The sequence below is a fragment of the Fringilla coelebs genome (assembly GCF_963513975.1).
Source record: "Fringilla coelebs genome assembly, chromosome: 2".
NCBI classification, from domain to species: domain Eukaryota; kingdom Metazoa; phylum Chordata; class Aves; order Passeriformes; family Fringillidae; genus Fringilla; species Fringilla coelebs.
The window spans coordinates 17,311,882-17,338,771 of NC_140029.1; the positions used below are offsets into that span (position 1 = coordinate 17,311,882).

Here is a 26,890-nt window from a genome sequence, read left to right on the forward strand (position 1 = left end):
AACAAAACCATACCAGAAAGGAACAAAAAGTATCTGTGAAGAGTAACTTTGTAAAGGCCTAAACCCAAGGATCTCTGATACATCAAACACACCTGCCTGAAGGGCTCAGAATGCAGCTGGGGAAAAGAGTTCTCCCCTCCGACCTGCTCTTCACCAGACAAGTACAGCTCAAATGTGTGTATGTACATGTTTGCATGAGCATTAGCAGGAAAGACTTAGCACTTGATTTAAAAAAAGGAAAAAACCAAAACCCCCAGCTGTGACCAAATTTCCCTCTAGCAGAAGCTTGCTAATCTGACCAGTTTTTGTAAGGAACTTAGGAAGACTGGGGAGATCCAAGGAAATAATACCAGATTTGACCTCTGTACCAGCATGCACTGGAAGAAAGGAGGAGAAAAGGTGTTTACACAGCAGCAGAGGCAGCACCTTTGAGGAGACTGAGATACAAAGTTTGAGCTACAAAGGAATACTTTGAAGTACAAGGAGAACAACTAAGACCAGACTAATCCAGTGTGGTTGGATTTCAAAATACTTGGCACAGCTCTAGAAAAGGCTCAGGGCTAGGATCCCTGTTACTCACTTTTTATACAACAGTATTGTCAAACAAGTTAAATTAATTAATTATTATTAATAATAAATAAATAAATTAAAAAATTAATACTATCTTCAAAGAGTCAGAGAGGACAACAGAGTATGGTGTTGTAGAGCAATTCCAAATGCTACCTAGAAAAAATAGACACAAAGGAAAACTGAACTCAAAACCAGCTCCAAAACAAAACCCAGTTTTAGGGAAGTTGCCAAATGTTAGAGTATATACCAAAAAAGGCAAACAGAACACTTTTCAGTATTAGGAAACTGGGAGGGAGTCTACATTAGGAACAAATGACCCCACAGAATATGACAGAATGTGAAGCACTTGATGAACTTAGTAGGAAACCTTATTTTTTAGCTTAAATCCCCACATTTTTTACAGTGCGCCCAACTGAACCAGGATGGGTAAATTTTTGGAGAGAAAAGGCATGAGCAGGATTTGAAGCAGGCAGGGGCAGGTTCAGCCAGGGCTCCTGCCCTTCATGGTCCAAGTGACCCCCACCTTAAGACACTCCAGGTGAGGTGGGCAGAGTGCAGCACCCACTCACCCCCTGCCCCGGGCTGCTCCCACCAGGAAGGCACAAGTCACTGCCACGACCCCAGAGCAGCCTCCTCCCAGGGCAGCTCACTCCAACAATATGCTTGAAATCAAATGTCACACCTTTTAATTTTCACTCTTGACTTTTCAATAAATACAGTTTCAGCAGATTCAGTTAGAAGACATGAGTATGATGTTAAAGAAAAACTCAGAGTCCAATATATTAAGCATACTTATTTACTTAATCTATACAGAATTGAGTAGATAAAATTTCAGATTCACATTAGTGAAAAATCTCTACAAAATGTTTTTGAAAAGCAAAACAAAGACTGCCTGTTCATTTATCACTTTTCCTCATGAAAGCAGACATGGGTTGTAAAAATAAAGCAGTGTGTTTAGCACAAACTAGATTTCTGCATCACTTTTTTCACAGTTATTTCCATCTACAGTCCAAAGAGGTAGATTTTCTGCAACACCTGAGAATTGAACTGTAACATAACCAGGTGTAATGAAAGGAAGGACAAAACAATACAGATACAGCCCTAACTTACATGTGCATGTATACACGTACTTGGGTCTTGAATCACATACAATTTAGCTTTTTGCAGCTTAATCATGGTGAAACTGTCCATCAGGCCCCAGTTTTGACAATTAGACACACTCACCTCAGGCTACATCAGTTTACATCCAGGTTAAATGGTTTGTAGTAGTGGGAGAAAGGCAGTAATAGAAGTTTACTTAAAAACCCTACTGGAGCCCCTTTGGCTGCAGCCTGGCAGTGCAATAGCCTGCAATATGGCAGATCAGTGACAGTGCTGAGCTTATCCCTAACATCAATCTGTATTTTTTTTTTTTAAACTACACTTTTTAATCAATGTATGAAACTTTGCTGACTGGTTTCAGGAAGCAAAACACAGTTTGCCTTGGCCAGATAAGTTGCTATGATAAGGGTATGTTGAGGGTAGAAAATAGAGAAAATATCCCCATTCTAAAAGCCTTTCACTTGGGGCATTCAGTTTCATTTACATATTTAGCCAGTGTCAAAGATACTGGTATTGCTGTTGCATACATCTGTCGTGTCTCTAAAAGCCCTTTAATTTATTCTTGCAGCAGGGTCCAAAAACTCACTCTTGCCTCCATGTAAAACAAGCACTACAGAAAGAATTGTTCAGAATATAAATGTCCAAATAATAAATTGTAAAAATAGAAAACTGCATGTCCTACCTTGCCAAGGGTATGATGCACTAGATAGAATGTTTTTTGCTTTTCCTCAGGCAAATTACATCACACTTAGTGTTAGCTGAAAACCAGTTCTCACAACACCTGTTTTTTCAAGCTTGATTCTATAAAGCAAGTAATTTGAACAGCAAGTCTGAAATATTTCTTTCCAGTTATTCTTATGCTATACAGTTTGCATGATCAACATTTCAAAGCTCTGAATCTAACCTGACTGCTCACTGCTACCTGCTTTTCATTCCTGCATTGGACCACAACACCAGACCCACACAATCTAGGAGAAGGATGGCCAGCTTCCCATTTGCTCTATTTCAGAAATGTAAGTTTTGCACAGTTCCTCTTAGTGGTATGAGCTAAAACACATGCATTAGGCCTTACAGAACCTTTCTCTCTGAGACAGCTAAGTTATTTCAACGCACATTACTACAACAAAAGGACTAGGAGCTCAGTGCAGCCTGAACATTCAAGTAATTTAGCCACTGAACTGCCAAGGGCAATGGGGGTAGGAAGCTCGTTGAGATGTGCTTGACTCAGAAATCCCCTCCCAAGTAAGTGCAAAAAAACTTTTAAGTACCAGAAAAGGCTACACATGTTCATATTTCTTAAAATGACAGCAACCAAAACTAGAAAGTAAATGCATGGGAACTAAAGTTAGGGGTAGCATGTAGATAGATCACATTGCCTTGGCAAAAAATAAGTGTTGGTCCTAGATCCTTTCAAGAAAAGAAGTCACAATGTGGATATCAAATTTTCTAGGAAAATACAATATGGTTTAAGGTTAACAAGGGGGCTTTGCTTGTGGTATGTTAGTGTGAGAATGTGAAGTACCATCTTTACCAGATAACCTGACTGGGAAGGCACTCAGCCAACTGGTGCAGCTTTGAGGTTGAATGTGCAGGAAATCCCACGCTGTACTTCAGGAGACATATCTGAATCTTCATGTTCAATCATAGCCAGTGTAGCCTTAACTAACACTTAAATACGTCACATACCTGGCTTTTAGAGGAAATCTATATGCCAGACTCCTGTCTTCCACACCTCCAGCAGAAGTGTCTTATTTTCCAGCTCTTCAGATAATCCAGAGGTTTGCTCAGACACGAATGGACTTCTCTAGTCAGGATAACCATGTGGTGGACACACTGCAGCTAACAGGGAAGAATGTGACCAACACCTGTGCAATAGGCTCCACAGCTGCAAAATCCCACTCTGTAGCATCACTGTATATTTTCCCACACATTTCTATTTAACATGTTCACAGGAAGGGCAAAGAGTCCAAATGAACCTTTACAACACAGCCCTGAGACATCTGCAAGAAGCTGTACACCCTGTTTCACCAGCTGCAAGTTAACATATGTCAAAGCTGTTTCTTCATACCACAAAGTACATAAAACCCTTTAAACATACTTTTAACTATATTCTGGACCTTTACTTTTTCATTCATATATATGAAAACATATATAAGGGGAAAGTTGACTTTTTTACTGGCCATTAGACATCCTTATGTCGATAAATTTACTGGAAAAATTGGTAATCTTTAGTATACTGAGTGGCAAATCAATGAACAAAACTAGTGCTGTTCTTTAAAACAAAAGAGTGACCTGCTGTCACCATTTTCCCCAAACGATATTAGGTCTGTACACAGTCTTCCATGACAGTGATTTGTGTTGTGGGGAGGAAACGCACATGCATCCTTTTATGGAAAAATATTTTCTTCTAAAAAATGAGGCAGATGTGCAACACAGTTGTGGAAAATTTATAGTTTAAGCTATTTAAAGCTGCTATGCAGCTTCCTGTACCACATAAGTCCAGTAGTTCTAAGAAAATACAGATATGGTAGAAAAAGTAAGAAAATTTTCACCACAAAACCAAATAGTTACCACCAACAGAGAAAGTTATACACAAAATATATCTCTCAATACAGTGTTTACACTTCATTTTAGTCTACAGATTCAGTGCCAGGAACAGGACTTGTTGAGACAGTCTTTTCTGAGCTACTTCCCGCACGTGATTCCGCATCGGGTTGGATTCCTGGTTCCGTGTCAATGGGAGTTCCCAGCTCCTCATGGGAATTGAGCGTGCAGGACTGCAACACCTGCACTGCCAGATCCACATCTGCTTCTCTAAGAGAAACCTGCTCCTTGAGCACTTCCACCTTCTCATTCAGCTCGTTCCTTTCCGTCTGAAGGGCCCTGCAGAGCTTCTCCAAACGCTCCAGTTTTATTTGAAAGCCTTTGTATTCTTTATCTCTTACTGTTTTCTGAAGGACAAAGGAAATAAAAATGCTGTGATACAACCATTTTTCCCCCTTAAATTAATTAAAAGAATCACCATTATTTAATATTGAATATTGCCTTAATTAATCCAGTAGGACAAATTCCAGCTGAACTAGAGCCAACTTCTTCAGAATACCTCAGCTAGCCAGGAGCTGGAGTGGCAATGGATGCCTTTCAAAACAAGCAATGAGAACTACATAACCACTTAATGCTAGCTACAAGTTCGGGCTGGGCACCAACCAGGACCCTAATATGAACTCCCATAACACTGACAACTACAACCCAAATAATGGCAACTGTAGGGAGGAGAAGGGCACAGAAGTAAGAAATCCACAATCCATCTGCAGAATCCAGGCCAGAATGTACCACACTTGGGGCTCTCCTAACTAGCTCCCTATAAGAAGGGAGGGAAAGACAAACAGCACTATAGCAGATCCTACTCAACCAAGCACAGTTTGCCAAGGCTGGACCTCACATACCCGAACCAGGCCCTGGACAGTGCAGGCACAGCTGCACTGTGCAGCTCCTGCCAAACTGCAAGTAAGTAATGGCATTTCACGACCTCAAAAGCAGCAGCAATGCAAGAAACCAATCCATCTGTTGCACAGGGCTTACTTCTTCATGTCAGTCTTGTGCATTTCAAACAGATTTCTATCACAGCATTGGCTGAACTTTGCTCAGCATATTGAAATACAGTCAATTCCTTCAGCTTGCATGATTTCATACACATCCCACCAATTAAACAGTAAGCAATAACGAGGCTCAATTTCTTCTTGTGCCATCAGCTTAGATTTACATAGCAGCCTTTCATTTTCCATGCCTGAGGAGGACAATAACTTACATAACATGAAACATAATGCAGACAGTCCAAGAAGAGGCTGCAGTGTATTACATCCAGTTCTCTAAAACTGAAAAACTGTCAGAAGTTCTCTAGGACTCAGGGTCTAGCTGAACTACACTGCTGCTTAAAAGATGGTTACCTCTTCAGCCATTTGCAGAAGAGCCTTGTTGTTGTTTTCCCATTTTGTACGCCACACAATGGTTTCCTTTTCCAGTTTCTTAATCTTCTTTGTCATCTACAAAAGATAAATAAAAGATTTAATTCTGTGGCTTGTGCTGCAACGTAGGTGGTTTTACATCACTAATTAGACTTTTCATATTACTTTCCAAGTCCAGTTTGAACAAGTTATTCTGGGAAAATGCTTCTGCACAGAATCAACCCCACAACTACAGATTCCGCATTCAAAGAAAACAATATTGAGTCTAAAAAGAAACAGACTATCAACTTTCAAGTACAAGTAATAAAAACCTTCAGGAAGCAAAGTTCTAAAACATAAGCACAGCCAAAGAGAATGAGAACCAATATTTGGTAGAACACTGAAATTACAATTTTAAGTATTACTTAAGTATGTTAAAATACAGAAAAAAAATACATTTCTCTTCCATAATTCTTATACCCTATCTTATGATCCACATTAAATTATCAAAACACTCTTTATATTTTCAGAAGGCCAATGCTTGTAAAATCTAAAATGCAACACACTTACAGCATGCATTTCTATATTACTTTTTATAAAACTAGGTAATCCTATAAATACCTTCTCCATTTCTTGCCTGAAAGTTGTAAAGAGCTCATTACTTTTTGCCATGGTGGTCTGGAATTCTTCAAACTTATCCATGTAAAGAGAAAGCTATTGGAAAAAAGGCAGGGACATTAATCTGAACAGTGTATACAAATACAAAAATATGCCAATACGTGGCAAAATGAAACTAGAAATAGTAAAACATTAACTTCCTTATATATTTTTAACTATGCTACAATTTCCATCTGAGGAACACACAGACCTGCTATTCAAATTATATGTGAAGTAGTGTTCTGTATTTATAGAACAGCAATATATTCTGAAGTAAAAAGAATATTATGTTTAATAAAATGCTGGAAGACATCACAGTTCATCACTACCTCATTTTTACTTTCCCACTGGAAAAAAAATCTGTGGAAATACACAAATACAGGAAATTCAGCACCTGGTTGGTGAAATTAAAACTTAGGAATTACCTACCTTTCCACCTTAACCAGCCAAAGCTAATAACCAAGGCTGGGACAAAATAAACAGGACTGATTTCAGAAATCAAAACACACATTCACAACCAATGTAATCTTCCCAGTGAACAAAAATCAAAGAAAGTGAATATTGAAAAGAAATTCACAGAACAGTGAAGAGCATTACACTTTTTAAAGTCAAGAGCATTAATATTCAATTACAGAAAATTTTCTTGCCCTGCACCACAAGGTAAATCACCAAGAAAGAAATGCAAAATATGTTTAATAACATGGTTTTAAAAAAGTTATTCCTAATCAGTGTGTGATTTGATGTTCTAGGAATACATGACCATTTCACAGTAACTTTTACTCTCAGTAAAGAGTAATAGGTTCTCTCAATTCTCTCTTACACTGGGGGTGGCAGGACAATACAATTAAGAGCATAGAAACATTGAGGTTTGTTCTATTAGTAAAGGGAATTTCAAAATAGGAATTAGCCTAGCTTGTCAGCAGTACATCATGACTCTTTGCCATTATTGTCACTGAATTTTCTAGTCTGTCTTATTCTACAAAAAAAAAAAATCCGTTGTCCCCAAGAAACCACTAACTATACCCATTGTAACTATTAAAAACAACAAAAGAGGCAGTGAGATTTTAAATAAAGGGTAACCAACTTGGAAAAAAAATCATTAAAGACTAAGCATGGTAAAAAACCTATTTGGAAGTATCTGGATATTACTGTGTTCAAGTCCAATGGAGATGTGTATGATTACATCTAACTACATGCATACACACACACTTTAAACCTAACTCCTGGAAAGGCTAGTAGAGAATTGGGTACAGTATGTGTGACAAAAAGGCATGGAATAGCTTTCAAAGACACTGTCATGGTTTAAGCCCAACAGACAATTAGAGTGCCACACAGCTGCTCACTCATTCCCACCCCCCACCCCAGTGGGATGGGGAGCAGAATCAAAACTGTAGTTTGAGGTAAGAACAGTTTATTAATTGAAACAAAGCAAAACACAATAATAATAGATTATGATGATAATAATAGAAAAGAAAAAACAAGTGATGCACAACACAGCTGCTCACCACCTACTGCCCAATGCCATATCCCATTCCCAAGCCCACATCAGCCTGCATGACGTTTTCTGGTCTGGAACATCCCTCTGGCCTTTTGGCCAGGGTCACCTGTCCCACCTGTGCTCCCAGTTTTTTTGGGTATACCTCCTCATTAGCAGAGCATGAGACATAAAACAGCCCTTGACTTAAAGTAATCACAATTTAGCAACAGCCAAAACATCTGTGTCCTATCAATGTTATAGTGAATCCAAAACACAGAATAGAGAGACATTTACTCTATTTCAGCTGAAACCAGGACAGAGACTTAATACAAAACCTCAAATGAAGCAGTAACAGAAACACAGTGAAGAGAATAGCTACTGCTTCCCACTGCTCTGTGTTGGCTGAAACTCCCATTTCCCTGTGCCTCGTGCTGAGTTCATGTGCAGTCAATGACTGAAGGTGATCCAAAGCACAAAAACCAGAGAGCATTTTCCCTCACTCCGAGGGGATTTTGCTGTAGCATTTACATTACAACAAGAAAATAATCTGAAGACAGCAGGGTCTGCGGACAGAGATAGTCAGGTTACTAAATCTGAATAACTACAGGGATAAACAGGACACTGCTGGCTCCCAATCCTCCACAACAGGTGGTGATGGAAACAATAAGAAAGATTCTAAAACCTGCCTAAGTAAAACCCCCCACACAACTCTTTACAGTCACAAAAGAACAGTATTTTCAGAGAAGCCATGCTTTCCTAAACTCTTCTTCTTGAGCTTTCCTACATTCTAGTCTTTGTAGTATTAACACTATTAATTCAGAGGAGCACTAACTCTGGAAATTCAATGTTGAGCACCTTCCAGGAACAATACTCTCCAGATGTGTTAAGCAGCAAGTACAAAACATCATTCTTTACAATTTAGGTTTCATGCTTCACTACAGAAGAGTTACTTACTGGAAATTATATTTAAAACTTATTTGAAAAAATACAAAGTACTCTTCACAAGCATCTGAATATTAAGTTTTTTAGATGTTGCATTATGCTCACTACAGTCACAAATCTCTTGGTATTTTCTTTTTGGAACTGCTACTGAAAATTTCTCCATTAAAAAAAGATACCTGCTGCTTCAGCTGAGCTTCCTGTTGCTTCATCTGTTCACATTTGTGTCTGGCTTCTGTAGCTTCTTTTAGCAGCTAAAAAACAATCCAAAAAGCCACATAATGAAGAAAAAGTACTCCCAAAAATGGCTTAACTCAATCTATGATTAAAAATGAACAAATATTATCACCACCTAAGGGCTATTCAACCACATTTTCTCACTTAGGCTTTATTACTACACTGCATTTTCATACATACAATTTAAAGCATGTGATGTCATGCAGAGTTTTATTTCTCTAACTGGCAACATGAGTCAATATTTCTATTCTCTAGCAAGTTTGAACTGCTAAATTATGAATAGCTAATAAACAAACTGCATGTAATTTGTAACTGATTTGTAGCCTCATTTATTTTCCTCCTTCATTTCTCCAGTCACCAAATCATCTTTGCAGACTAGTTCAAACCAATTTTACTACAACTTGACACCATTTTGTAGGTTCTTGTTTGAGGAGACTTTCACTGGCTTATGACTCAGAAATTATGTTCCAAAAAACCAGAAGAACCCAACACTAGGTGGTCATTTTAAGATTATACAGAAAAAAAAGAGGCTTTTCTTTTCTAGAAGTTAGAGATTCATTGGAATAAAACTTCTCAGAAGACTGCAAGTATATTGCTGATTATCAACATACAAATAAAATATCACACACATTTGGGGGGCAAACAGTGCACAAAAAAATGTGCTTTATGCTGCATTTGTTATTTCTTATAGCATAAGACCAGAGGTTACAATTGACTGCAGAAAGTATCTTTGGTGTTTCACAGTATGTTTCCCAGTCTAAGAGAAATTTAAGTGATATTTATCATATTTGCTGAGAAAATGCAAACAAGTTACATTACTTGCCTGTTAGCATGGACATCAATATTCCAGGCATGATACACAAAACTTAAATCTCAAGTCTCCTTGTTGAAACCTACCCTAACTTTCAAAAGCTGTTCCTCCCAAATTGCTGTATTTGCTTTAAATCAGGAAAAGTCTGGTTTGGTGGGTTTTATTTCTCTTAACACATACAGAGTTCACTTACAAATTCCCGTTCTCGCTGATGTTTTTCCTCTGCTTCTTTAATAAGTTGGGTAGTTTGCTGAAGTTTGGCATCCACAAGTTGCTGCTGCAGTTCCTTATGTTTGAACACTTGATCAATATGCTAGAGGGAGAAAGAAAATCATAATAGCCAAACACAGTCTGCTGGTCAATGAAGGCAATGTACTACTGTTTGGGGAGATGTACATTGTTTAGAAGTTTCATGCAAAAGACAAAGTGGTGAAAGACCATGTTTTACATGCCTTTTTTCCCCCCCTGTATCTCCATAGCCTGTAATTACCATTTTTAGTCTTTCATGGATGCCAGGTGCATGTCTCATTAGGTCAATACAATACCATCAGCCACATCACACCAGACATTCTGAAAATCCTGTAAAAAGCAGTCTACATCCTTGCTTCTAAAGCTGGTTTATCTACCTCCAATCCTTATTGTGTTATGTCTAAAAGCTCAAGTCTTCATCATTACAAAAGCTCAAAATGAGCAAAGTTTACAACAATAGTTAATATAGCTCATGAAATCCCACAAATCACCGCATTTTGCAGTCTTACTTCTATCCATAAAGTAGCAAAAGGCAACTTCCTGTCTTTTCTACAGAGAGTCTCAAGGTAGATACAAATATTCCACAATTACAAAAGGTGGGGCAATACCTTACAGAGAGCTTTCTAACTAACAGATCTAGATTAAAAACAAAACAAAAAAAAACAATCTTCCAGAAACAGTTGAGAAATTGTACTCCAAACCCCCTGTGCCAACTAAGAACCAGCCAACTAATCTTAGCTGTAGAACTCCATGCAGCTCAGTTCTTTCTTGGACAAGGAGAATTGGCTATTTTCCATCACTGTAGCTTAGAGCAGCTAGCTCACATCCTGGTGCCAATTAAAGACAGCTCAGTTAGCCCTAGAGTAGAGACATTTCCATGACACCAGGCCAAATATGTTCTTAAAGCATGATAGCTTACTTCGATTCTGTGCCAACAAGAGCAGCTATGTACACAAAGGAGCTTTCCCCCAAAGAACCCAGCCTTAACAAAATGGAAGAAATAAGACAGAATAACTCTTATATCCCTTTCCATTATAATTCTGAAGAATATCAACTATTAATAGATATTTATGTTGGAAGTAACCTTTGGAGGCCATTTAATCCACTCAGACTAGGGTCAACTTCAAAGCCTGATCAGGTAACTCACACCTTGCCCAGCTAAGCTCTGAATATGTCTAAAGGCAGAGGTTTGACAATCTCTGGACAACTTATTTCTATTTGATTACTTTCATTGTGAAAGACTTTCTCCAAAATGCATTTTGAACTCAGATAATCAATACCGGTCAGGAAGGGCAGACAGGGAGCCAAACAGCTACTAAAGTTCTCTCAGAAGTGAAGTAGAAAGAATAATTACAAAACCTATATACAAAATGGCTGTAAGACATGAGGGGTTTTCCTTCCCTTTCAATAATTATCTGATCCTTACAGTCAAGGAACTAAGAAAATCCCATTACAAGTGTACTGTAAGCACCTCTTCTCGCAGTGCATACTGTTCAATGAGTTTCTTCAGCTTTTCCCCCAGTTCAATATTTTCCTGACGGAGCTTGGCATTGTGTATATCATGCTGTTCCAGTTGAGCCTGAATTTCATTCAGTGTGATCTGGAAGTGTGCAGTTGCTTCTTTCCGTCTTTCTTCTTCTTCACGTGCTTGTTGCATGTTTTCTTCCTTTTATGGATAAATATTAATAAAATATTTAAATATAAAGTACTAGAAGTGTTCAGGTCAAACCATGCACTTTTTGAGTCAGAAACAATGGCAGTAATTCACTTCTGTACAGTTTCAATTTCTAGAGTGCTAGAACTAACATAAACCACAATCATAATATGCCCCGCTGACTACTCACGTGAAGCGTGTGGAAAAAAGAATCTAGAAATTGCAAAACTTCTAGAGACTTTTGTCTTTACCACTCCCAACATTACTCAAAGGCTGGTACATTAAGATGCTAAGTACCTTTGCAAGTGTCAGCATTATCCAGATGTAAAAACCAGCACTGATACTATAATGCAATTTTCTACAGCAATCACAGATTCTTATCTTATCTTGGCTCTCTTCCATTTCACTCCCATCGATTATATTCTGACAGAATTAAGCTTTTTGGTTACCCTGCCAATTCATGTTGCTACTATTTTACTTGCGCAATTTTTTCCAGCAGTTATCAGCACTGCTCCCAGAAACAAATATGACAAGATCAAATACTGCAAGTAATAAGAATTGGTTTGGGGGGGGGGGGGCGGGGGGTAAAGGGACATCAGCAAGTTAACTATCCCTGTATTCCTTATCTTAAAAACAGCTACACTTACACTATATGGCACTCATCTACACATACAGGTAATGGACAAAGTGACAAGGAAAAAAGCAGCAGTCCTGATTTTAAGCAAGGAGCTGTAAGATTTCCATCACCAGCAGCCCTGTAATTTATGTAAATAAACTAACCTTCAAAGTTTTGTTGTGACGCTGAAGCTCCCGACAGAGAGATTCCAGTTTGCTACGTGCCAAAATGGCCTTGCTATGCTCACTCTGCAAGTGGACTTTCTCCTTCACAACTTGTGCTTGCTTCTTCTGCAGTATCTTCATTTGCTTTTGAACATTTCGGCTCTCCTCCAACTATAGTTAGAGAGTAAATTTGTTAAATAAACATAGGTGAAACCATCTTTATGCATCTAGATGAGCACACTGAAGAAACTTTTGAAAATTTTGGATGAAACAAGGAAATAAAATTTCATAAAAACCCCAAGTTGATCTTAAAGAGAAACTGCCATCATCCATCGAGACAATTCTAATGTGTAAGGACAGAAAACGATCATTTACAAATCCCTTTGGCCAATTAACATTTGCCTTCGAGGAACAGGCAGCATGTACATCTTGTTGACTATGAGCTATCAGCCTGCTTTCATCTGCAGGGTTTAAGAATAGCTCTCTGAATAGAAGATGTAGCAGATACAATTAAAAGCCAACTGAGACTGGCTTTTCAACAAGTCACAACTTTTCCCACTCTTATCTTGAAAGTACACACAACTGTTTATCCAACAGGTCTTGTTTCTGCTATCAAAAAGAAAAACCACAGAACTGTATAGTGCTCCTTGTCAGTAGGAGCTCCTACCAAGGCAAGCAGTAATTGACACAAGTTTGTAGAATTCTGCAGTATTTCAGAAAAGAACAGACAAAACTAGCAGCCCTCACAAATCAAGTCAGTTACTACTACAACTACATATCCATACTTTAAAAGATCTGCAGTCTCAACCCTTTGAAGCAATTTTTTTTTCTATTTCCTTTAGGCTGCTTACACAGGTAAACTCTATACATATTTAAAAATGTATTCTATGAATATCCAGTGAAGAGAACTTTCTTGCATTAATATCTCACAGAGATATTCCATTATACCTGATTTTTGGGCTCCCTGAGAAACCATATTATTTAGAGGTTGTTTCTTTGCAAAGAAGGCTACAAAGTTAAGTGTTACACTGCTTCTTATTAGATAGTGCCTCAGCCTTGGGACACCACAGGAAAAGAGGGCTGGCAATGAGGAACATCACCATGACAGAAGAGTAATACAACGCTGGTTTTCTGAAAGAGCTCAAATAATGCTGAAGCACAAAAGAAAGAATAAAGTTAAGGACCTCCATGACAACAGTAAATTAAATGTGTATTTAACGTAGTTTAGGGAAATGGAATGTTAAGGGCGTATTTTCACATGTAAATACAAAAAGCCCTTTTCTTGCATGGCCAGAAAACACTACACTTCAAGTGGTTGTGCTCACTACACACCTATGAAACTTCAGGCCTGTAAAAGTGTGCCAGTGTGAGATGTATCACCAAGGATGCAAACCTTCCTGCATCACAGGCTGATCTCCTGATAGATTCCAAATTATGGAAGAAAAAATTGCAGAAGATCTTTTGCCAGGAGAGAGGCATTCCTACCTTCATTGTACAGTCCTTTTCATGAGACACCACTGAAAAACCTGACAGTGAGCTTTAAAGATGATGAATCTTTAAAAAAAGAAAAAAAGCATTGTAGGTGCACTGTCATCAACAGTTCAAACCTCTGCTGGCATTAAAGCTGATACCTATGCCAGTGGTTCTCCATCACTATCACGAAGAAAAGAATGCATCTTCAAAGGAACACAATCTGATCCAATCTAAACATTTTAACTAGAACAGAAGCATCCCTCAAACTCATTTAGCTGAAACAGAGCTATTCTTACACCCAGACAAGCTCCTACCCAGCTCCTCAGCCATTCTGAGCATAATAAAGAAAGCAGGTGGTTTTCTAGGATGGCAACTGTGAATGCTTACTCTGCCTACAGTCTATTGATCCCCTCCTGAGAGGGCAAAAACCTTAAAGAGGACACATCTCATCTGACTACCAAGTTTCTTAAAGGAGATTACAATTTATTTGGTCCAGCTGCTCCCTAATTATTTTGAGATCCTTCCAGTCAAAATAAAACTCAAACTGAAATAGGGCAGACTCTTTCTGCAGAATTGAGGGATGCATACTGGCCTAGCTCCTCATGCAGGCCCTCATCACCACTGTGAGGTGACACAGGAGCTGTCTGCTTAAATAGAAAAGGTATAACATGCACAAGCAATTGCTCATAAGGAACAACTAACATGCAGCATTTTTCTCTCACAATATCAAAGCTCATTTTTAGGTGGCTTCCCCATCCTTGAGTTACAATTCAGAACTATTTCTGTTTCTCATGTAAATCAAAGTGACTTCTTAGAGAAGCTGTTGGTTTTAAAGGAAATGCACTCACATGAACCAAGAGCATGTGAGAGAGAGCAAGGAAAACAAAGCAACAAGGTAACAGACCTCCATGGAGGACTCAGGATTTCCATAAGAGAACTAATAGAAGTCTCTTCTTAAGTAATTAATATTGTCATTGTGAGTAAAAAGACCACCTGCTAGATCATCTTCAAAGTTTTGGAGACTGTATAAATCTCAAAGGAAAAAAAAAATTCTTTCAGAAGAGTAATGCCATGTTGGGCAGCCATTATGCCATTTTCAGAAATATTTGCATACGATTCACTTGACAGCTACAGAGAGAAAACTTAGGCTTTTGTAATCTTTTCAGTTTGCATTCATTTTATAGCTACCAATACGGTGGGAAAACACACACACAAGATTTCCAGTCTTTCCATTCCTGTCTGTCCCTGTCTAAAGAAAAATGAGTCAAGCGCTGTTATCTCCAAGAACATTCTGGAAAATAAACTTAGGAACCCTCTCCTCTAACCCCCAATTTTGTGATCAATTGTTTTAGATAATGAATTACCAACTTGAGGTGAGAATGCACTTTATCAACTGCTTCTTTTTGGTTTGCTACTGAAGAAATGCAACCCTTTCTTTCCATTCCTTCAGATCATCAGAAAGCAAAATTAAATTAAACCTAGATTTTCCAACATCCTACATTTCCCAAAAATCACTGAAGAGTTAAATATAACTGAACATTCTCCCTCCCCCTCAAATCTCTGCATGATAGTATGTTCTTTCCCTTTATCCTAAAATGACAAAACACAAGCACAAAAGCATTATCAATTACTCCCAAAAGAACTCAACTTTTCTGTTAATCCTAGTATTATTCTTCAACATCAAGTTATCAAAATCTGTTTTTGCTTTGGATTTGGGCAGTCATGTAGAAGTGAAATGGCTACAAGAAAGTTTGGCTGAAGCAACACTCAGTCAGCCTGAGTATCTTTTTTACCATCACTGTAAAATAATGTTCATTAGCTGTTCTTGCATTCCAGAGTTAACATTAACACATTAATAACTTCCGTAATCTTTACAAATTACTTACCAGATCAGCATACTTCTTGCACAAAGCTGCCAGCTTTTCTTCTGGAGTAGAAAGTGTGTTCAAGGCTTGCATTAATAATAACACTTCTTTTCCTATGAAATGGATGATAGACAACGTTACTGAGGAAGAAAAACCACATTCCAGAAAAGCAGCCCGTCCTTAGAAGCAAAATATAGATCCATGAGAAATTAGCCTGATTTAAGTTGTTCCCTGGTTTGACAGCTGCATAATCCTAACAGATGACAAATGGGAAGTCATCACAAGATGTCATCAGCAAGAATAAATTCATCGTGCCCTATTTGTCTTGCCATTCGACAACTAGGATAGCAAAAATTATTATAATATAATAACACAAAAATATTTTTCTTTTAGAATTGCACAGATAATAAAAAAATCTGAAAAAATGCCATCTAGAAGGCTAAGTATTGGCAGATACGTTCTTAATAAGCATTTAGAATTTAATTATCAGCCGTGTTTGGCAGCACTGAACACTGCCATCCCAGATTTAAACCAGAAAGTTAAAAAAGTTGATTAGCAATTACCACATTATTATTAAAGTTCATGTAAAAATAGCACTGCCAGCTGAAGGAGTCTTACATATGCATTAAGAACTGTCTTTCCCAAGTAGAAGTGCACACAGTTTCTCAAAATATCCTGTAACGGGTGACAAGTTTTTGGCTACAGAGTAAATTTGAAACAAGGAGCAAATCCATAGCTATTTTACAGAAACATTATAAATATTTTATAAACATTTTCTAAAAATATTATATTAAAAATCAGAACACCAATGAGAACACACCCAACGTTTTCTCTTTGTGTTTTTCACTCTCTGGATCTTGCTGGCCATCAGGTGGGTCAGTACGGGCTTCTTCTCTCCCAGGAGTCTCCTCACGGGACTCTTGCGAGCAGCCCGTGGGCCCCGGGTGCTTTCTGCTCTTTGTGATATACTCGGCTTCTTCCAAGGTGCCAGCGTTCTCCAGGCTGTAACAATTGGACTGGGGATACTGCAACGCTGTATCAGACAGCTCAGTGCACTTGCTCTTCACCAGCTGCTCCTGGTTATTCACTCCCATCTCCCCAGATCCAGCTTCTTTTTCCATGGCACCACCAACCACCTTCAGAATGGAAAGCAGGAAGTGGACGTGAAGAGTTAAGCAAATGTGTTTAAAATGACAACTTCCACCCTTCTTTTCTAAGGAAAATAAGTGTAAAATGCAAAAATGAAACCCTCATAAGAAGTCTAATGAAATCTACATAAATTATTTCAATGGCACAGAGCAAGAGCTTGAACTACTTCAATCACATTGCCAAATACAACTGTCAGCTTCTAACTGGAGAAGACTGGTTGTTACAACAAGAATGATAAACAGGACCAGGAGCACTTTTGAAGTGGTAAAATTCACATCAATAAAATAATTCAAAAAAGTGAATATTAACTGACTTCAGGCTTGGACTCCTACTGCCTATGATTTTTAAGAACACATTCTTTCTGCTCAATCAAACAGAACTTTCTCTAAAGATTTCCTAAAATGCTAAATGTTTAATCACTTAACCAAAAAGTTAACCACCACCAGTTGTTCTATAACATTGCTGTGACATGGTCATATTTTACAGCAGAATACCCAATGTTCTCTATATAATACTGTACAGTTTATTAAGCACCTCCAGGCACCTCTCTCAGTCACCTGAAAAACATTCTAAATTTCAAGAAACACTTCAGGCTGATGGGAATTGCAAGGGTGTTTGGTTGGGAGTGTTTTTGTTTTGTTCATTTGGTTACTCTGCAGAGGCTGGGACTTAGAACAATACTTGAAGGTGACAACATACATGGATAGTTAAAAGCACGATAAGCAGAGCCAAACTCACTGCCAAAGTAAAATTCATGTTGATTTATTTTCAGTGGACTGAATGTAAATTTCCTTAAAATCACAAGGAATTGTAAAAACAGAGCTTGTTTATACATAGTTATGCTGTTCAAGCACAAATTAATATCAGATTACCTTACATTTTTTAAAATAAAAAATGTGCTAATTCTTAAAGCCAGGGGTTTGCACTGGGTTTTATATTCCGCACAGGACTGTTTCCCTCTTCAAAAGGAATTAGCCAACATCAAAGGAAAGCAGCCAACACTCATAACATATTGTGAGATGTATTTCAACTCCAAATTTGTTCAGCACGCTTGAAAAGGCTATTTAAAAATCATTAAAGAAATACATCTTTTTTTTTGAAACATTCATGCATAACAGCTCTGTTGTTATCTACTCTTAAAGCAAGTTCCTTTCTTTAGACTTTATCTCAAGGTAGATTCATTCTTGAGGAGATGGACTTCACACAGTGCCTTTCTCAAAGGACAATAAGCTTTTTAACTGCAAATAATCTCTACAGACATTAAGAAGCAACTTTTGACTTTCCAAGGAAGATTCCCTTTACAGGTGTGGAAATGATGCACATGCTTTATTGACAAACAAATGCACTGCAGTTTTATTCTTTAACCATGTCAAACAACGTACTGATAAATGCCTACAAAGGTCATGCAGTAATTGAACTGTTGGAACAAATAACCAATTACAACATTTTATACCTCTAAAAAGTCATCTGTAAAATGCCAATTTTTTTCCCCTTGGCTTGTACTAAACTGTGGGTCTTCCAGGAAAGGCTTACCCCTCTAGGGTCAGCCAAATAAACACAAAAGAACGAGAAATGTGAAAACACAAGAATGTGAAAACAACACAGCTCACTTCACCTCTCTGTGTGTACCAATGGCTGAAGCCATGGCACAGATGTTGTGTAAAACCCAGGATTCATACAGAAGCTGAAGACACTGTGTCACATTAAGCTGACAAGACAATCAAGGTCAGATTATTCTAACATAACATGATACCAAGAGTACCTGCAGTACCAACAGAACAGCTGAAACTTGCAGGTTTTTTATTTGCATAGAACATGAACTTCTGATTCAGATACTCGTACCCAAGTGGTCTTGCAAAACATACAGAAAGTTTGCTTGAACTCAAAGTTTCAGGGTTGGCACTCAAAAGCATTAAGCATTTCCAGACTTTCAGATATCCATAAAGAGATTTTGGAGGTTTTTTTGGTGAAAGCAGACCACAAAATTACCAGCAATTCCAACAGAAGGTGAGAAGGCCTGCCTGGCTGCAGTTCAGACAGCGAACAGCAGCAATACCCAAGCTCCTCTGGCCTAGCACTAACGTTTGTGCAACTTGTTCTAACACAGTTTACAGCCAGATCAGTTCCTCAACCCAGTTCACTGCACAGCAATAGGCAATCCTGACAAGAGAAGTGGAAGCAGGATGATTGAAAAGAAGCCAAAGCACAAGAGCCTCTAAAAAATAAAAGGCAATCTAACTGCAGCCAGAGCACAAGAACTAAACACACAATACCTTACACAGGTACACACTCAACTCTGGCTACTGAAGGACTGGGACATCAACAAGACTGCATTTGTGCGAGTTTGTGACTACTTCAAACCTAGACAACTGAAAAAATTCCACTGGTTTTTATCTGTGAAAATTCTGCTGTTTCCAGTGAGAAAAAGAACAACTACTAGCAGGGGTGTACATGTGACCAGTAAGTCATGAAATGCCCATCTCTTTCTGAGCAAACCATCTTAGTAACCTAAACGTCAATTCAGAGCTGGCAATTCACATGCATATTCTAAAGCATCTGGAAGTTTCAGGAAGTGAACACCACCACCTCATTAATTCAGCAGAGCTTTTTGTTGAAGTCAAATTAGGTGTCAGTTCAATTTTTTACTGACAATAATAATTTCTAAACTCTGAGTATTCTCTATTCTTTGTCAAAAAAGCCACAAGGACTTTTAGAATTTCAGACTCACTCTCCAAAGTCTCACAGAAAAGGCAGAAATAACCTATCAGAATACTGAATTGAAGAAAAAGGGTTTTGTATAAGTGTCCTGTACGTCTCCAACACATTTGAAAATTATAAAGAAGGTGAAAATATCCAGAACTTGTCAACCTTCTTTCGGTTTTCCAAACATGAACATGGAACAAATCCAAGATTACTGACAAGTAAATAAGCTCCCTGCAAAACCAAAGCTCAGTGTAGCAGCAGACGGGCTTTGTAAAAATATCCAGTTTTCTTAAGTACAATTACAAATTTTTGACCACAGACTAGAATATTGTACTCAAAAAAGTGGTTCTACCAACAGCTAGAACAATCTGATAGCATACACACACACAAAAAAACCCAAACAAAAACCCCTTCCTTCTCAGTCAAAACTCAATCTCTGTGTCATGTTGTAGCCTGTAAGTTTTAGCAAATCTGACAGTAGTGGCACAACAAATTAAAATTCTAAATTATTTAACCTAAATTAGAAAGTGTTTTCATTTTAAAAAACAGAAGTCTGCTATTGCTTGACAGAGGCCACAAACACAAATATCTAGATGATTTCCTGATTATGACTAACAAAGAATTTTCTATATTAGGAGTAACTTCAGATATTAAAACCATTAGCCAGAAGTCCTAACAGCCTTCTTATAATGAATGCTATTCTTAAAACACTTTAACAACAGGTAGTTTCAGATTTGGTCTATATCAAGTTTCAAGCTGGAATATAGGAATAAGAAACAACACATTGAGAATGTTAAGAACTAACCCAAATTAATCACTGAACTTGCTCCCTCCTTACTGAGGCAATGGTGAGAACAACCCTAACTCTTACCTCTCATCTTTTCAAATGTGTGCTCATCAGACTAGTGAACTTCTCAGTTCAACATTCCAGCCAGAACAGAGCACTTCCCACAGCACATTGTATAATAGTGCTGATTCAGTACTGACTGAATAAAACCAAAACAAAACTATCCCAGCAAAGACCTTCTACTGAAATTGCCACTACCTTTTCTAAATGCTACCATGCTCTCTCAGCTTCCAGCCATCTTCAACCACAGGTGGCTCATGATCTGACAACCCAGAGTCAGACTATTATATGCCTAGAAAGATTTACAGAGAGGTAAAAAGAGCATGTTGCACAGGTAACGTGCAAATTTATAAGATCACAAATTTATCAAAACTCTAAGATATGTGCAACCTACCTAGCTGTGAAACCAGCTATTACGAGATGCTGACATTTCTGAATAAGCATGTCATCTTCAAGCTACTTAATAGTTACAGGACAAACCACCAGAAGATGACTGTAGGAAAATTACTGGCAGCACTGCTCCTGCTCACCCCAGTTTTCAGTCAGTCTTCTGGTCTGCTCCTTCAACCTCGACCAAAAAACATGCACATCAAGAAAACTCTACCTTATTTCATACCTAAAAGATCAGCATACAAGACAGATACCCCATATGTGAAAATTGCTCACATATGTGAATATGATCACAAGAGCCTAAGCCAGCTCTTCTTCAGACAGTTTAGCTTGAGGAACACACACTGCACTGAAGGACAGAACAGACACTTGTCCTACAGAACTTGTCCTACCACCACACCAAAATGTACCACAAACCCACTTATTTTTTTGTTCTACGCCTACACAAGTCTACAGCAAACTATGCTACACACTATGCTAAAATATACTGTGCTATACTATCAGCACCATGCCTACCTGTATTCCATATTCCTGTGCACACACATGCACAATCTTTCCCTAAACCACCTGAAAATACTTCTCTGTACCTTTTAATAAAAAGCCCTACAATTAGTAGCTGCACCATAATCAATTTTATCCTGAATGTTAGCTAATTATCCTAAGAAACATAAGCACTAGCACTAATCTATGAAAACAACTCCTACATAGCCCATAGTAGCAGTTGGACTGTGCTGTGAAAAGACTCTTCCACCCTTAGTCTGTGGAATAGCTAATACTTCAAGAAATATCCAGGAAGCTTTGGAACAAGCATATGTACATAAAACAGATTTTCATAGCTGTGATGACAACATAACTATATAAGTAAATATATAATCAATTCTTCAACATCAGACTCCAAAAGAGATAATCTGAATAACACTGTTCAACTGACTACATTTCCAAACTTGCTTCACATGCAACTGGTCATAAAAGCTTTATACCCCTTATCCTGACTGACTGCAGTAAAAAAAAAAACAAAATGCAGAAAAAATGGTAAGTTGTATTTATCACAAATGTGTATGGTTCATAGCAAATATTAAGCTTCCTACATCCCAGCAATTCACTTTTTCCTGCTAACTTATTTTGAAAACATTTATGTAATACGCTTTCCTCAGATTGATTTTTCAACAGTTATGTTAAATAAAGAATAATTTTATTTACAACTTCTGCATGAAAACCACCATTTTAGGATGTCACAAAATTTGGGTTTGAATTTTACAGCAGGTGCACCTTCATCCACTGGTCTAGACACAATTATTCAGATGCTTCTGACCACAAGACCAGCTTATTGAGGTTATTTCTCTATGCAATATTCCTCTATACTGTGCTCACTGACCTGAATGATCATGCAGTCTAATTATACCTTTCTCAAACCTAATGGCCTCTGAGGTGGCTTCCCCACTGAACAAGGATCTTAGCTGTGAGATCTGAAAGTCATTTCAAACAAACACTTCATCACATTCTGTCATTACATTAAAAACGATGTTCTGTGCACTCATTTATCTACTTTCAAAACACTGGACAGAGGAGCCAGCAGCATTGCTCATCACTAGTTCCAAAGCACTGCAAGGTTAGAAGTTCCAACACAGCAGGACAACTACTAAGAAACACCTACTTCCTAAATTTGTATTTTACCTTCATAAAAGTCAAGACAGACTCTTTGTTAGCAGAATTCCACCATTAAGTTTCCTGGCCTTATAACTCAAGACCTGGTCTTCAATATTGGCTCAGAAACATTCTCACGTGACCCCTGCTTACAGCCCTCACTTCTTCCTCTTACCTTTAACCACACTGGGTTTTTTTTGCTCTTTCAGTGACCTCATGACACAGATGACAGGCCTGTTTTTAAGAAAAGCTTTTAAATTTACCTCAAACACAAACGGGAAAAACCCAACCATTTCTTCCCTCACCTAGCTGAAGACACAAAGAGAGGTGGTGCATCTCTGACACCCCCACCCCAGGCCACAGTATGACCTCAAGGCCTTGGCCCTGACAAACAGCACCCAGGAATAAAGCTCATCTGGAGCTTATCAGGAACACTGTCTGCTCCCAGGAAACAGTGATGTCTAACAAGCTCATGGCTTTTAGCAAACATCCTTGAAAACCCTTTTTTTTTTTTTACATGAATAACAACCCAAGTGGAATAATATTTTTGTTACAGGCCTTTCAAAGGAAGTTACCAACCTAAATTTGAAGCAGGATGAAAAATTATTACGACTAAAGCCCTCTCCCTTGACACCCTACAAACAGTGGTCTTAAGTGAGATCCCTTGAGCTCCCCTAGACTGTGGCAGGCTGTGGCCAGCATTTCTCTCTGGGGGGGCAGCTCTCAGACCCAGCAAACTCCCATATTTGCCATTCTTGGAGGACCAATGCCAACTGCTGGCGATGGAGCCTGGGCTGATACCACTCCTAAAGGCTCAGCTTTTTGTCCCTTGAGAACACAGAAAGGCATCAACTGTGAGTACTTCCCTGGATCTGAGGGGAATTTTTCACAGATATACACTTGCTACACACTCTTCAAGTCTGTGTCTGTGCAGTGTAAATATATATTTGTAAATATATTTGCTATAGCAAATGTACTGTGAATGCTGCTCTCTGAGATTCTTAAGTGCTTCACATTCGTGAGTGAGCGAGGCCTGTAAGTGACTTACTGGTGTACTGATAGCAAATTCTACAGAATATTTTGTTAAATTGGTTAACTGGAGGCATCGATTAAGTGCTGTTAAGTTCAAGTGCTTTTGTGCCTAAACTATCAGTCAAGCCTGGGGCTAAGTTTGGCATGGGGAATTCACTCTGAACCATGTGACTCAACAGGAGGGTCCCCTTATTTCTTTTCATCCTTATGCTTTCCTGTCCTCATCCTTCTTCCATCCCCAGCCTCCACACCGATCATTTTGGTTGGTTTTAGTTTTAGATCGACTGATTTTATGGAATTTTTTTCACTGCATACTTAAACCACACCGTAAGTAGCAGAGTGAACCTCGCCAAGCAACTCTGTCACGGTTTTGCTTTTATATAAAATCCACTTTTGCCAGAGATTCTTAAAACAACCTAAAAAATTAATGACAAACACCTCATGTAATTCTAGCAAAAAATTCACTGCAGGAACCCAAAGCTTACATGGAAGCTTTCAGGGCATTTACCCACAGGACAAAGTGCTGCACATCTAACAAGACTTTTTTAATATAAACATCTGAGACAGGTGCTAATTAAGAAAACATTATTATAGTTTGAATCACTTCCACCAATGAGGCTTCACTTCCTCTTTACTATAAAGTTAATAGTTTTGTAGTCACCCACAGTGTGATTCTGGAAAAAGCAGGGTAGACAAGTTCTGAATTCCCAATGCAAACAGGTCACAAGGAACCTAAAAATAATATCAAGGCAGGGGGAGGGAAATCTACAAGAGAATGTAGAATTTGCTTAACATTGCCTGCCATATTTCACCTCTTTAAAATAATTAAATTCCTTTCGACTGTATTTGAAATAATATGGAACACAGGGTTTTTTTTTTAACATCATCGTCATCTACTTTCATAATAGACACAGAAGTTACAAATTACCTCTTAGTAAAGAACTGAAAAAACCACACTGCAGAGGATGGTGCTTTTCAGCGAAGAAAACTAGCTCCATAGCTTCCTAGACCTTTTCAACAGCCAAAATAAACCACCACTACGAAGTTACTATTTCTGAGATGTTATCCTTTGTACCACGGAAAAAAGTTACCACTAAAAAGCCACTTCAGTTTATGTAAGAGCACAGGATGAGATACTTCAGAAGCACACGAGATTAGCAAGGCAGTTCTGTCACATAAAACACCGAGCCAGTGACATTACACACAGCAGCTGAATTACAGCATATTTGAAGTCTTTGCCGTTGGGTGACCAGGCACAGGTATTTTAAGCTTTCCCTACACGGATCTGCAGCCAGAAATTATTGTAAAATCACCGGGAACAGCCCTGCTTTCAGTGTGGTTTCGGCAGAAAACGAAAAAATAAATAAAATGGCCTTTTGGGTGGTTTTTTTTTTACTATTTCGGAGATTAAGCAAACGCTGCCGCCACCCCCGCGGGCAGAGCCGCCGTCCGCTCCGGCCGCGCACCCCGGCCGTGCCGAGAGGGCACGGGGGGGCCGCGGCGGGACCCCGGGGAGGCGGCACCCCCCCGGCCCGCAGCTCCCGCCCCCCGCGCACCGGGCCCGCCACGTGCTGCCGCCCCCAGCGGCCCGCGCTCGGCAGGGACCGCCCCGCGACTGCCGGGCAGCGCCGAGGGGCCGCTACCGACCCCGCAGGGCGAGCGCGGCTCCCCGGGGCGCCACGCCGGGACCTCACGGCCGCGGGTGCCTCGGCTGCTCCGGCCTCATGGGCAGCCCGAGATTCAGGCTCCGCGTAGCGGCGGAGGCGGCGCGGGCACTGCCCGCCCCTGCCCCGTGCTCCCGGGCCGGGCGGCCGCGTGGGGACGGGGCAGGCGGGGAACGCGGCGCCGCGAGCCGGCGGGGCGGGGACGGTGGAGCTCCCTCCCGCCGGGCCCGACCGGGCCACTGCCTCACCTCGGGGCTGCCGCTCGGGGCCGGGGCCACCGCCGCCTCGTCTCCGCCGCCGCTGAGGCTCGAGCTCCGCCGGGTCGGTCCCGCCGCGCCGCCGCCCCCGCGCGTCGCCATGATGTGACGGCAGCATCCAAACAAGTGCGGAGCGCGGGGCACCGGAAGTGCTCCCTGGGGGCCCGCCTCCCTCCCGGTCGCAGCCAATCGCCGCGCAGTTCTACGGCTCACGTGGGAGGCTCGCGCCCTCCCTGCCGCGGGGCGTGCCGGGAGTTGTAGTCCGTCCGTCGAGGCGCGGGGACGCGGCATGGCCCCGGGCTGGTAGCGTCAGTGGCGGCCGGTCCCTTCCGTGGCCGCGCTGCATCCCGCCTCCCTCCTCCCTGTTCCTGCCTCGGTCACGGCTTTGAAGTCGGGGCCAACTCAGCGGCATGTCCGTGACGGGGCAGCGGGCGGGGCGGCCAGGATCAGCAGAATCAGAGTGCGTCAGGTTGGAGGGGAGCACAGTGGGGCACCTGGTCCAGCCTGCTCGAGCAGGGCCATCCCAGAGCACAGCGTGGCGTCCACGCGGTTCTGCAATATCTCCAGTCAGGGAGGCTCGCCGGAGATACTCAGTGATACTCGCCTGTTCCTTCTGCAGGAAAACTGGGGCGTGCGTGCGGGGAGAGCGAGTTGCGCAAGGAAGTTGAGCCGGGAATTGCAGTGCGGTGTAGCCGAGGCCGGGGCTGCCGGCAGCGTTCCCCCGGGGATGCCCGTGTGAGCCATCGCCCGCCACCGGCTCCTCCTCCTCGGGAGCACCGGCATGAGGGCTCGCGTTTGTGGAAACAGGGGTTCAGCACACGGAGCGGAGAATGCAGCTGCCGAGGCACACCTGCGCTCCCGTGAACCACCGTCCGTGCCATGTGCACGCGTGAACCTCGGGTGTCGGGGCTGCAGGGGGATAACTTAAACCTGGTAGAAGCAAACATCCTGGAAATACAAATGTATACATATGTTCCTGCTTTCCGGGAAAATAAGCTTTCCCACTCCATATATGACGGGAACTTTGGAGTTACTGAATAAAAATATCACTCAGCCTCCCTAAGCATTTACTACTGCAGGGAATAGGTCAAGTGTTAGTGTTGAATAAAGTAGCATCAGGAGGGCAGTAACTGCTTAACTCCTTACATCTTAAATCTAAACTTACTAGAGTAAGTAAGTACTAGAATAAGTATTCAGCTGTTAATTTCAAGATGAAAAATAATTTTACATTTTTTTGTATCAACCGGATTTTTGGATGGAAGTTTTGTCCCCCAAAACACTTGTTATTTTACAAACATGCATAATACTGGTAAAAATTCTTGGAAAAAGGAAGACGGCCCACTCCTCTTCCCCAGCAGAATTTTGTTGTTTTAGTATTTTCCCTGTGCATCTCTTCCATTTGAGAGTGGCAAGAGATCCAGTCATCAAACATGCTCTTTTTGATCCC

At 40.2% G+C, this 26,890-nt stretch overlaps 1 protein-coding gene across 1 annotated transcript; it reads right to left on the reverse strand.

Moving 5' to 3' along the window:
* Positions 1–1,441: 1,441 nt before the first annotated feature.
* On the reverse strand, positions 1,442–25,545 carry TXLNG (taxilin gamma; the record flags this gene model as incomplete). Its single annotated transcript, XM_084226445.1, has 10 exons — positions 1,442–4,622; positions 5,619–5,714; positions 6,237–6,329; positions 8,868–8,942; positions 9,930–10,049; positions 11,457–11,651; positions 12,420–12,590; positions 15,779–15,870; positions 16,578–16,893; positions 25,435–25,545. 10 exons carry the CDS (start codon positions 25,543–25,545, stop codon positions 4,302–4,304), a joined length of 1,590 nt encoding a protein of 529 aa, XP_084082571.1. The 3' UTR covers positions 1,442–4,301.
* Positions 25,546–26,890: the final 1,345 nt, after the last annotated feature.